Source organism: Varroa destructor, unplaced genomic scaffold (assembly GCF_002443255.2).
Source record: "Varroa destructor unplaced genomic scaffold, Vdes_3.0 BEIS01000003.1, whole genome shotgun sequence".
Lineage (NCBI taxonomy): Eukaryota > Metazoa > Arthropoda > Arachnida > Mesostigmata > Varroidae > Varroa > Varroa destructor.
In genome coordinates this window covers 6,266,455-6,280,502 of record NW_019211456.1, presented here as the reverse complement: position 1 = coordinate 6,280,502, position 14,048 = coordinate 6,266,455, and the positions used below count along the sequence as shown (strand labels likewise).

Genomic DNA, 14,048 nt, shown 5'->3' with positions numbered 1-14,048 from the left:
CTACATAGGAGGCTCACCTGGTGTCTTCTACGCAGTAACCACTTCTTAACACTAAGGAAGCCCGCTTTGCGGACAGCACCTGTGCAGTTAAAGGACGCGGCCTTAGATCGATATGGACTTGCGCGCTGTGACTCGTGCTCATCCTCGTCGCTAATCGCCGTCGTCAACGACAGCCGTTCATCGTCTGACATCTTTAATTGCACAAACATAACAATAATAGATATCAATGAGTACACTTTGGTGGGCTGTCCGTCGTAACGGGAAGGCGTTAATCTATCGTTGTTGGTATTAGAAGAAAGCCTATCCTTTTTAACACTTGCCCTGATGCAAAAGTACACTAATACTTGATCTTCTCGCGCTCTATAAAGTCTGACCCAGATCCAAAAATCATTTTCTCGTCCGAAATTGACGGATTTTCTAACATCTGAGGAAGATTTCTGGAAAATCCTCAATGATTTTTACGTCTGAAGTAATCAAAAATCCATTAAAATGACTCAGGTAACTATCTGTGATATACCATACGGCGTTTTTGCTACGACTCTATTGAAGAAGATTGTCGATCGGGTGATCTTTTTGAGCTCTTTTTTGCACCTTCTTGCATCTTTTCGGATTCTTATCACACTAACATTCAATTCCGCTGGAGTTTTTCTTGTATTTAGCGTATTTGCGTACCCAGTTTATTCCTACCAGTATTGCTTAACACATGAGTACTAGTAAGTGTTATTGGCAAATTAGAGAAGAAGGCTAATAATAGGCGTTGCAGGTCCCAAGTCCAAGCTGCAATCGTGGTAAATGGTGGTTCAACCGGATAAACATGATCGTCAGAAATGACACTTCTAGCAAATGGAAAAAGATTTGTTGAAATCCTTGTTTCTATCTAGATACAGTTTTAGAGATAAAGCATAAACAAGTTTTAGATACCGTACCCTGTATAACTGTAATTGTATTGACTGCTCCGTTTTCCCGGAAACAACAAGTTTTTAATACCAGTTTGAAAAAAGAACGAAAACAGATAAATTGAACAGTAAATCTAGATGTGCCATTTAATTTTCCTTTAGGTGACAGTATTTGTAAGATGGCTGAAGTGAGCCTATTGGTAATAGAATGGGACGGTGTATGTCTGGACGTAACATGTATTGGCATAAAAGAGAAACGGCCAGTGATTTTCTGAGTCCGCGCTTTTTTCCGTAAAACTTTCCCGTTTTAAGCGGCTTATCATGAGAAAATTACAGATTTTCCTGTGCTGGATAGATGTATCTAAAGAGAAAACGGAGACCTATCGACGTTCTCACGTTGCCACGACGAAGACAGTTAACAGATTCAGCTTGGACATACGGGGATTACCACGATATATACTAGACCGCTGAAACCTTAGTTGCTATTTGGATAATGCTAGTGGCGGTAGTAGTGGGTGCGGATGGTCCTCGAAGATGTTATAAATGTAAGGGCTGAGTGGGAACAGAAATAACGTCACCCACTGGTACAGTTGACCTATTCCAAGAAACCTACGGGTCATTTATTATAAGACTTAAATCTCTCGAGAGCTTCAAATAGAAAACGTTGCTAGCAACTCCGTATTCACATCTGGAGCCCGATCGGTTTTGTTCGGGCCTGCGAGCCTGATAGTGATCGGCCTGACGAACACGGGCAAATGGAGTTTCGTATCAAACGAGTACGACGTATGTTGGTTTGGCTTCGGCGACGAAACCCAGACCAGCAGAAGCGCCTAGAACTCGACCTATGAAATTATTCGGACTCGTCCCATTCGGCTTGTTAAAATCCCCCTCTGAGCTAAAGCACCAGCGCTGACGTAGGACTGGGGCCGAGTTAGAGCTGGCGGCGGTCAAAGCGCCGACGGCAGTAAACAAATGGAAGCCATAGACACCGTCCCAGTCGACGGGTGGGCGCAAAACACGACCTGTTTCGGTCCATTGGGAAACAGGGACATGGAGGTCAGATGTCATGCATGAACGAAGCCGATGAGACTGCAGTGAAAAATGTCATGGATGCTTCTTTTAGTCAGGTAAGCAGTCGGTCAATTCCAAAAACTAAGATGGACCGATTACGGTCGGAAGCTACCGCCCGACAAGGCAGGGAATCTGCGGGTTGACTGCAGCCGGCGAGCTCGATCGCAGCTGGGAAGAAGGCGGCACTTGAGGCGGAGTGTTCAGGGTTTGATGTGAACAAAGACATCATCAAAACTGGAGCCCTGAGGAGTTGTTACGATGCTGCTGTAGAAAATTCGATTCAAATCCGATCTGTCCGACTATCCGCAGGCCATTTTTATCCCACTATGCGTAGCTTTCACTTAAGTACCGCGGCTGTAACTAGCGGCGGTGAGCAACTCAGCGAAACCTGAACCTGCCTGTACGTATATAACTGGCTTTATAATAACGATAATATCGTGCGAAACATGGAGCGTACGCGTGAGTCACGTTTTGTTGAGCAGACGAAATGACGCGAGTGAGTGAGAATGGTAGAACGAAAACGCAGTGTCATCGTTATAACTGAGGGCAGATGTGAGACTGAAGGGCATCAGGGTGAGCAGCCCCCATCTCCCTTCTGACCAACATAGCAGTGAGTGCCGATTAAACAATCAGATCGGTCATAATGCTCTTTAGTTCAATACCATTTAGTATATTAACTATGCTAGCTATACCTGCGAGCCATTAGCCGTCTCATAGAATTAGCAACATCCGGCTTGTTTGAGCTTGCGTTGAAAATTAGAACATGACGTTGTCACGGGACTGCCGGCGATAGCGACGCTAATGGCAGCAGCAGCACGGTACAATGCGCGCAACAGCACTGGCAACTTAGCTGCACCTTCGCCGCCGATCTGATGTCAACTCGCCGAAAGCACCAGCAATAGCATATCGAATCCCAGGCGTATAGAGGCCTGTGGCTAACTGTAGAAGTGGATGGGTTTTGGACCCGGTCTCCGCCTCTGCCTTGGCGTGCACCTAATTTTTACTTCGGGTGGACTCTGTCAGCCAGCCCAATCACCCCGTTTTGGAAGAGTAGTAGAAATGGAAAGAACTTTCGAGAGCCCTACATCGTTCACTCATCAAAAGCTACTGAGGTCTGTTGAAGATCCGTACCAATAACAGGAGACAACCTGCGTACCTCTCTCCAGCCTGGACCTGTGTAACTCCTCTTTTCTTCATGGAATGATTACGTATCGAACAAATACTATTGCTCGAAGCATCAGGTATCTCCACGAGGTTAGTTAAAGACACGGAAACAGACTGGTAAAAGATAATCGTGTGCGAGCTAGCTAGTTGGGGCGACGAGAAGCGGAAAAAAGATCTCGTCGTGTATTTACTTAGAAGCACCAGGCAGGCATTTACTTCGTTTTACATTTCCTTTCTATCCACCACTATCGTTTCTTCTTTATTATTACGAACAGGTTACATAACTAAGTATTATTTGACCTTGCGGAACCTAACTCACTTTCGTTCGTGGCTGTCTAACTCTAATGTTAATCTTAAATACAGTCGCGGCATTCCCATAGACTAAGAGAGTGGGCGCAAAAGAAGGTGCACATAAGCAGGCAAATGCTATCAGAATTCTTTCTTCGTTGCTTTTTATCTCAATTCACGAAAGAGGGGCCGCTTGGCAACAGATCGCCATTGTTATCGTTTATCGCCAAATTCAACGTTACCGCTGCCCTCACAAACCGAAACCACTGCGAAAACTTCTGCTCAAGTTCGTGGCGGTTGGAAACAGGGCCCTGAACGACCGGCATTCATTCGGACGCACGCACGCACGCACGCACGCACGCACGCACGATCTTTAATGTAATTTTCAGTTCGTCCTCCTTTGCACAGTGTTGAAGGGGTAATGATTCCAGTTGTGCAAGCCGGAAAAAAGATTCTTTCTTCTCCGTTGGAACAGTCGCATCGGAAACCTTGAATCAAATTTTGCCTTCTAATATATTGCCAGCTCTGCTGGGCTGCCGGTAACTAGAAGGTCACAGACATTGCCTAATGCATGGAAATGGTGCTGTTACTCGCGCTTTTTCCTTTCATATAAAACAACTCTGACATTAGGACAACTGAAATAGGATGCAGAAATCCGTCAGTGGAGATTTATCCTCGAGCTCTGTTTTAATCTAGGCGTCCAGTCTGACACTCTGGTCATCGGCATCGCCATGTTACATACCCGTCTCGACGTGCTGATTCTACGCTGGGGATGAGAACCGAAAGCCCAATGCTTCCTACATGTATCCCGCTCGTCTGTGACACATATTGAACTAACGGAAAATGTACGAGGTAATGGAAGGAATCTTGCGCGGAAGTAAGGGCTCAAAGATAGATACAAAGACGATAGCAGCCTATGCCAAATGGCTGATCTTTAGCTTTTAAAGAACCAACAAAAGACCAACGCTTGTCCTTTCGGCAAACACCGCCTGCTTGTGGAGGAAATCTAGCCTCGCATATTGAAAATAACGGAATAAACTTTTATTTATTTATTTTTTTTTTGCTATCAACTATATGTAGTAAACTGGTATGTACATTTTAAGATAGTTAAACTTTTCAATAATTGAAATTATTTCACGTGTCAGTATGTAGGCTGTATGTTTTATACTGTAAGCAAACTAATGGTTAACTTAAAGCTACACTACTGGTTTCTACCATAGACTGAGTAAGAAAACTAGCCCGACAGGTGGGTTCTAACAGGGATTGTCCATTTATTTAGCCTGTTGGTCCGATTGGTCTATTTACGACGAAGTGGAAATATAGCTAGCACACACTTTGCTGAAGGAAGAGTAAGAATAGAAGCAGGACAACGTATGATCGCCATCCGCCTGCTCTCTTTATACCAACATCTCCTATAATACCCATCCTCCTGCTGCGACGGGTTACTTCTCTGTTTTGCGTCTTATCTACTTCTGCTGTATCGCTGGTCGCCCGGTCTCGCCCTGGCATTCCGATGAGACACCCACAGTCAGTGCACTGATCAGATTGGAATCATCTGTCCTATTACCAACTTGAACTTTCTGTGCGCCAAACACAACTTGCGTGGATGAAATCGGTAATCCCGTTTCCGGCGTTGGTTTCTCTTCCTACACTGGTCAGCTGCGCCCGTATACTTGTTTAGTATTGCAGGCTAAGGCCGAATGTCTTGTAGATACAGTAATAATGATTTTTCAAAGGGTGATGTGTGCGCACGTATGTACATGTATAGATGGTTTGGGTAGCACTTTTGGCTGGACCTCTAGAGAATTAGTAGTACAGCTACAGTTATTAGTTGCAGTTCACTTTGTACATCTGGAGCTTCCCAGCAGATCTCAAGTCAGAACGCTGATTACTGCCAGGTCGGCGTGCCTGTCGGCCCTATACCGGCTCTGTCTGACCCGGTTATCCCATTGCCGGCGGTCGGTGTCCCTTGTAGGCCTTGAGTCTGTTCGCAGTAATAGAGATGATGCAACGACTGCGCCGCGCCTGTAAACGACAGTGGTGGCATTTACAGCAGTTCCTGCAACAAACGAGACCGCGGGAAGCTCGAGAGTTTCATGAGGCAACCTCTTTCGCCAGTACATCATGTTCCGCGGCAGCAAGCACGCTGTGCGATCTTCGGTTGAGATTGGATTGGACCAAATGAGTTGCTATGAAGAAAGGGTCTCTGATATTCATCAGACAACGTAAATGGTCCTTCTACAAGCACATCCGCTGCCCTACTCTTCTGTCGTCCAAGCTATTACACCTTCTGCTTCGCTCTCGCTTAGTGAAAACCCATTTTTGCACCCTGATAGTTACTTACCCATTCTTGGAACATTTTGCGTAGACAGGCCTTCAGAAAAGAATCAAATATACGTAGACAAACACACGCGGGCAAAGACACACTATCGTCTTTTCGCAGACACTAATACTTAATTCGCCGCGCAGTTTATAGCAGAAAATCGGTAATTGCTAAGAACATCACAAAACCATGGACAGCAGGAACGAACACAAAATAGAAAAAGCGGGAAAAACGATTGGCGACGTAGTTCAAAAAAGGTGGTAAAAATAGAAACACTATAAAAATTAGACCACAGGCAAAATTCAGGCCGCGTAAAGACATACGCCCGTATGTTAGCCGGCGAGATGGGCTAAAAGCGTGTGGGTTGAATCGTAACCTTTACACTTACAAGGACGTATTTATGAAACCAGCTTAGGAACGTATTTCTCTGTCTGATATCTGTAGTAGGAGCACAGAGTAGACAGTCTGCCTTGGCTGCGATTACTAAGATCTTATTTCTGCAATGCAGAGACATGTTCGTGCCAATAAATTAAGTTACCTGAGCATCCTATTTACGACCTGACAAATAGGTTACTATACCATTGTTCAAGGAGCTAAAAATCGAAAAGTTATTTCAAGCATTATTACCCGTTGGCGCATGCGCATCGACTACAGTTCGCCTTTGCAAATAGGTTTACTCTTATTCTAAAACGTCTACAAACAAAGAAAATTATCTTTGCACTCCGCTTGATTCTGATCACAATACCTGTGTGCCTAATAAAAACGTCACAAACGGTCTTTGCTACTGTGCCAGTGGACAAAGCTAGCATTCAAAGGCAATGTGAGCATTTTGAATTTGCTTTCGAAAGCTTTGACCTAAATCAAGAAAAAAAAACAGGTCGACACTCAGGTAGTCTTACCGCCTAGTACGCAAACCATACGCAAACAGTCAAATAAGGAGAGCCATGCAGCAAATAGGGATGTACTGCTAAAAACTTAAAGGTTTGTTTTTATCATTCGTCCCAGACTGACTCTCAGTTCATAAGTCGTCTTATATCAATAGCGGGAAAGTGAACAATAACATTCAAAGACACACTAGGTGGAAAGAAGATTTCGCTGGAAAATAGGCGTTGACATCTTGCATGGATTATTTGTCCGTCGGAAGATACAGTTGACCGTCTAATATGGTTCAAAGGCATAGTGGCAAAACACTGGAGGACTAAGGAAGGGGAGGCTTCTTTGTTGGACCAGCCTTTAGGTACCCTACCAGAGGCACCCCTTGAAAGAATTGTACGCAGCCAATACTCTAGGTGGGTCATGCGATATCCAACATGATTACATTAGTTGGAAATCAGGAAACGATGAAGGAAGAAAGGGGCGAGGCTATCTAGGGTTTAACGAAATACACGATTCCGACGTTCTTCTGGAGTAAGTCATGCTCGCATCGACTCCGGTTAGAGAGACAGAGAAAAAGTTTTCCTACACCCCATAGCTCTGTGTCATTACCCTGTCGTCCTGATCGTATGTAAATAAAGGCCATTGTCAGAGCAGAAGGAGACAAATGACACTGACGGATCACCACTAGACTGTCGCACAGCTCCTGACGCGAGCGCTCCACGCTTCATGTTCTTAACAGCCTACCCGCTCTGCCACCAGTCGATCAGGGTTCCAATAGCCATTCCGTCGTTGCTCCCTATCTTAGGCCTGCATTTGGTCCGACGCTCATTTCCTTGTTTGGGTCTCTTTGATCACTAGTGCGCTTCTCGCGATGATCAAATTTGTTTCCAATTAGTTGTCTAGCTCTGTCCGTCGCCTGCCAACTTGTCTATCTGCGCCCCAAATCCAAATCCACGCAAAGCGAGGACCCTTTTTAGAATGGGCCGATACTATTTCACTACGTATACGGTGAAGCAAATCTTGACGCTATTTTGATACCGGGATACTTTGCCGAGTTTTAGACAAACGGATCTCCATTGGTTTCGTGCATGTCGACCCGCCTTGTGTACCGTTACTTGACTGAGAGAAGCCGTGATAATCGATCGCTACTTTTGTAATAACCGCGATTTGTTTGAAATAGGTAATATAACCCACGCACTACGAAGCGAATGGATGGCGTCCAAGCACGAGTATTTAATATCTGAAAATTTGAAGCATGCCACTCGTTTCTAACTGGACTTCAAACACTCGTCCGAGCGGCAGCTCAGGACGATAGCAATAGATCATGGTGGCTTTGTGTGTATGACAACCGTTTGCAAATGAATGAATTTCTATGTAATGACTATAATCACTGACTTACTGTTTCATTGGCTACCAGTTTATCCTAAGTAGACTTCCGATTGCCTGGACTCGACTTGGTGGTGACTGTTTAGGACAAGCGTGGGGGGTAACTGATGGATAATTTGGTGGGCTTATGGGTGTGAAATGAGTCTCATCGGCGGATGCAATTAAGGTGACCTTTCCGATATAATCACATCTGATACCGAACCAGGCGGATGCGCCTGTCTGGTTAGTTATTCGTCTATCAGCGACGATTTAAGTCATCATTAACAGCCGATGGTGAGGCGACAACGATGACGACTCGTGTCGAACGTCCGTTGCCTCGGGGACTGATAAACAAAAAAGCGCAGGCTACTCCTGAGGAGACCAAATGAAAGAGACAGCGGCGAAAGGAAGACGAGAGAAAAACTATCAAACCCTTCTCCCGATGACCTTCTGATAGTAGATGCGGTTCGTAGCGGAGCCACCGCATGCCCACATCCCGCTGCCACTTCAGCCAGAGAAGCCCTACGGCAGCTTCTTGGCAAGCGGGCGGGTGCCAAATAGTGAAAATACAGCCCACACTATTTACTCGGCTAGGACGAGAATAGGTCGAAGCAACTTTGCCCTTCGAACTTCGGCCGCCTTTCACGGCGACTTTAGCTGCTGCTAATCACGGCCCACCAATATAGAATGGATAGAGCTATCGTTCATCGCGACATTAGTTGTTACGCTTAGTTGCTTGATTGGCTTCTTTACGGGCGGTCGTCAGCGGAGAGTCGCTGCTTGCTTGCGTCGCTATCGTTATTACGAGCTCTCTAATGCTTCAAACCTATGTAACATTTCGATATAATGTTTATCATGTATCTCTCAAAGTCTACATACGTCTCATCACAAATGTCACGTTCTATCATCTTCACACTGTGATCCTTATTTATACACATACAAATGTGATAACCATGTAACATGTAATAGTAGAAAACAAAATTATCATAGTACGCGAAAATTCAACGCCCTAAGCACGCGTTACGGGACATAACTGTTTATAGTAGAGATAGCTTTGATTTCTTTGAGGGCATAAGCATCGCACACGGCCATCACGAACAGCTCACTAGTATTGCAGTTACGTTCGCCGTCGCTCAAGCGCGCTGAATAGTTACACAGTTGTCAGAATTATTAGGTGGAAGCCGGCCAAACTCAAACGTCTAGGTTTCGAACGATGGTAGCCATGCTTACCCCAGATTGATTTACACTTTTTTCCACAAGGGTCTTCCTTAGTCGCCATGAACACGACGTATTTAATTCAATAGACCCATGTTTCTAGATTCAAACTGGGCCAAATATCGGATGATTGGTTTCTGCCGCTCGTCGAATTAACATGAAAACAGACTTGGAAACGCGTGTTTTTCACTAACGGTCCATAATATAACGAGCATACATTCACTGTTCGAACGGTCTATGGCTATATCTGCCCAGGCTCAGCTCTAAAGCTTCGCTTGTCTGGTTGCCCCCGTAGTAACAGAACAGATATATTTTAGAATGAATTTAGAGATATTTTGGTTGTCGGTGTCAAGAGATAATGGTGAGTCTCTCTACTACTTTGTTAGCTTGAGGCGTCTTTATATTAAGTTTACAAGCCAAAATAACGATACTACAACGTATTGTGTTAGGATTGACCATATCGCTCAAGCGCTACCGACCCATCGATCGCCGAATCAGTGTTTGTAATAATAAAATTGGTTTGTGGGACCAAGCGTATGTTCCATAGATTTAGGCTAGTCTGACAATTAGAACAACAGCAAAGACGAGCAAGGGATGCCCCGTTTCGTTCTATGCAGGGATAAGGAAACAGAAGAAATTGATGTCGTGACTATGAGGCCTGATTTCCGTTTACATCCGCCGTCGTCAACATGATTTTAATAATCACAATAAACCATAGCGATTGCTATCATGCACGGTGTGCTATTCTATTATACATACACCGCGATATCCGACAAGCAGAGGCCCCATTATGCAGAAGGCCGCAAAACATAGAGGACAGCTAGTCCTACGTTACAGTGCGACAAAATATCACGCCACTGTTGACGTTTTTTCAAGTGGGGCATAAGCTAAACAGTAATAGCGCAGTGAGAACGATTGCTTGAGGCACAATGCAATGAATGTATGTCCAAGCAAGTCAGCAGGTATGCAAAGATCGTCAACGCTGTGCCTATTATAGCATGACCAGAGTTGACTCAAGACGCCAGTACAAGCTTTTCTATTTGACTAGCTCAACGAACGGCCTATACTTGGAGAGACGATTGGGTCGTCTCGATGGAAGTTGTACTTCACCATGCCCGAAGAATTGATTGAACTCTAATGAAAGAAAAAACGATACTAACCAGGTAAAAGTTCCAAAGCATGCAAACGTGTGGCCACGCTCTGTTTGCTCTCATTGTGATCACCATTGCAATGTTGATCTTGCTGTATCAAAAACCGGCGATCCACCTCCGGTCTCTAATGGTCACGCAGTTTAGGGCTACTCAATAAACTTTTCCCCGTATCTGTGGTTGATTGCAATCACGCAAGCTTGTGATCGTTCAATGTACGTTTTTAGCCGTCCGTACAAGGCAAACAATACCACACCGATAAATGCTTCTTACAAAATGGCTCCGTTCATTGCTTAGCTAACTAAAGTTTATGTAGTTTTCGAGAAAAAACGACATAAAATCGGACTAATAAACTCATAAGGATCCGAAAGGAGACACAGGTGACGCTGGAATAAATCTTTGTAAGCATATGTTTGTTTAGAACTCCCAAAAAGTTTCAATCACATGAGCTTCGTGAATATCCTAATCATCTATCTAAGTCTCGCTTCTGCGGTTTGTCGAGCTAAGGAACACTTAAATACGATTCCGTTGGATAGTCGGCAAAACAATTCGTTAAGAAGGCCTTAACTTGAAATCCACAGCAACGTGCCCGAAAAAACAGACCTTGCGATAAAGCTACAAAAAATGGGACCAACGAACCCTACTGACTGGTTCGTTACAACACCTTACATTGAAAATTCCATTGCTTTTATCACAATCACAATGTTTACTAAGCTCCTTGGATTTACTATGCATCACCAAATGCTCGACAGCACGCTTAGGTATCGGTTAGTATCTACCGATAAGAAGATTGCATGGCTTTGGAGATCTCTTCATGAAGGCATTCTGTGAGGCCTATGATTGTGTGACGGATTAAGTAAAAGAGAATCCATCGTTGTTCACTGCAGTTAAAAACCTGAAGGACAAAGTCGGTACTTCCTGTGCACGAAGACTGCAGTGCTAGTTGATGGGACCTGAGTTGAAAAATACGGCCTCGGTATAAGCGGTAATAGCAAAACATAAAAAAAAGTGAACATAACATCGCCAGCTACAACGACGGAACGCTGATAGAATAGCGCAAAATAGACACAAAAAAGTATGGCATCGTTTGATAAGGATGGTAGTGTTGCCAGCAGCGTATCGCTGCTAGCTTCTCCAGTCGTGGCTTTCGGTGCTATTGCAAAATCGATGGTTACTGCCAACATCCAAGTGTATTCAGTTTAGATTAAGGTAGGATACGATGGCTGCGTATCGCTCGCAAAAGGCAGGTAGGAGTAGACACAGAGCATCGCGCAAGGATCGTATGATCTGCCTTTGGACCGTGGCTCATGGGGACTATGGCATGTCGCGAGAGATCGAACAATGGCGGCACAGGGCGCGCGCTTACTGAAGGCTGCTAATTGAGTCAGCCAGCTAAACGAAAACGGTTTACCAGGTGCAGGAAGCCACTTAGCATGAATGAGAAGGTTGCCTGTTATGCGTCTCCTGTTCAGTCTTCAATTTTAAGATTTGATCAGCCAGACATGGCTGTTTTAGCTATGTACTCTCATATGTGTACACCGCTCGAATAGAACGCGTTTTTGAGAAACGCAGCCAAGGTACGAAAAAGATGAAAAGGTAAGGTGCAGGCTAAGACAAATATGTGCCCCTGTGCAACCAGTCACACTTAGCGCTACTATAACGGAACAATAATGTTTATAGCAAAAGCTAATTGCAGAAATCGTAGCTTAGCTAGGCAGCTTGTAATAGTAGTGGTAACGGTAATAGCTACCCAGAATGAATGTTCGGAAAAGATCGCTCACCCTGTGTGTGTACCGTTTACCCCCCTAACGCATAATAACGCTCCCTGGGTCACTATCCCGCCACCTGTCTACTACGCAGCATGACTCTCCGCTTCCGGTTTTCCCTGCAGCCTCCATAGCAATCAAAGCAAAGTCAACAGCCGTTTATGGAAACTAAAGCGGGAAATAGGCAGAATAAGTGGAACAAAAGACAAAGGAAACTCAAGGGAATGCATGCGAAACCAGAGAGATAAAGGAGGCCTTTATCCCATGGCGCATGGCAGGTGGGTAACACAGACAAAGATCACAAACTCTACCACATCGCTCAGATTGATTTGCTGCACTAAGAGGCCTTCCGGCCGGGTCCCTCACAAGATAAAGCGGCTGGTCAGGAGCAACAACAGTGCCACTTGCTGTGGTCGTGTAGTGAACATCTTGTTAGTCGTGTTTCTTCCTTTTCGTCCAATTTCCTTTTTCCATTACTTGTCGATCCGGATGTACGGACGTACATTCTCTGTGCTAAGCAAAGCGATGCAATGACGTAGCTACTTGGCCGACTGATTGAACGGTTAGGTGATTGGTTGCATAGCTGACGGCGTCCACTGTATTTCTGCCAGGACGAGTAAAGTGAGACACGCTCGCTGACCGCGTTGAGTCGCCAAACGCTACCGTGGCTACACTAGTAAATTGACGCTTCGGTAGACTGTAACGCAAATAGGGGTAGTAGGTAGAAGAGAAAAGAATCATACTGTAACGGTCCTACAGGACGACGGCATAAATGCACGTGCACCTCCAGATACAACCACGCACTCACATATACAGCTACGCAGACAAACATTGCTCTTTCTGTTTTCCTACTCGAAGCGAATCTTTCGAAAGACCTCCGAGTCGAAAACCTTCGACCGCTGTTTAGGCAGCGGTATTATTTACCGTTTACCAAAAGGAGATGCGAATGGAGCGTATAGCAGCGACTGCAGCAAAGAAAGCCATACCTGCCACCGTGGTACACCAGGTTCTCAAACAGAAACGAGATATCAGCCGTTACCACAAAGAGAGCCGTTCAGCTGAACTTTACTGCAAAGGTGTGGCAGATGGCGGATGCTGGATGGGAACCCAGTGATCCCGCTCACCTCTCTGCAGTGCAAGTCAGCAAACCCGTGACGGGCCCTGTGGAGGTTCTCACACGTATGAAGTCAACTAGGACTTACAGCTCGGGGTAAACGCATCCTACCAAGTGAGCCGCATAATCAAGAGATCAAGGTGAACCTTCAGTCTGCAAATGCATCTCCCGCCGCTCGAGGTTGTCTACGCACGCTCCTTGAAGCCATAATGCCTCCAGGAGTTGCCTTACTAGACGAATTCACCTGTAGGAGACGAACAAAGAAACCTATGGGAGCTTTACGCAGACTGCTTCGCCGATCTCTTTCCTACTCAAGAAATATGATGAACTCTGTTTGCCTCGAATGCGCAAAAGCTCAGTCTTACTACCAGTTACTATACCAATGAGAGTATCTCTTCTAAGTAAGATTCGGGTTTATTCGACGGCGCTCGAAGTTGCTGATGATTCGGCGACACTTTTATCCATGAGCCAATTACCTTACAATTTTGGTGTGACCCGTGTCAAGGTTTAAAATAAACATATAAAAAATATAAAGCGCACAATTAACTGGTTAAACCAATTTTCCTCTTTCATATAAATTCAGAACAGGTATTGCCCATATATATCAGATAGACTAACTGTCGGCAATAACAAAATGGCCATAAGTTAAACATATTCGCTGTGATTTCATTGTTCGTCTAGTGGCCATTTTTTGCCCTAAAGTTGTGCCCTTGTTTTCAACAGCATGACATACGACCAGATACGAACAGAGTCCATGTTTTCAGGGTGCAACACCGAGTTCCGAAGGGAAAATCAAGGTTTGCTGCATAATATCGGATTCCG

General features: G+C 44.9%; 1 protein-coding gene across 7 annotated transcripts in view; it reads right to left on the bottom strand.

The window, feature by feature from the left end:
- The window catches only part of sif (guanine nucleotide exchange factor still life), an 83,649-nt gene that overhangs the window by 34,855 nt on the left and 34,746 nt on the right, over positions 1 to 14,048 (bottom strand). For all 7 annotated transcript variants that reach the window (XM_022795731.2, XM_086985593.1, XM_086985598.1 and 4 more), the window contains exon 8: positions 18 to 191. In XM_022795731.2, coding sequence (XP_022651466.1) covers positions 18 to 191 — 174 coding nt within the window. The remainder of the gene's footprint in view (positions 1 to 17; positions 192 to 14,048) is intronic.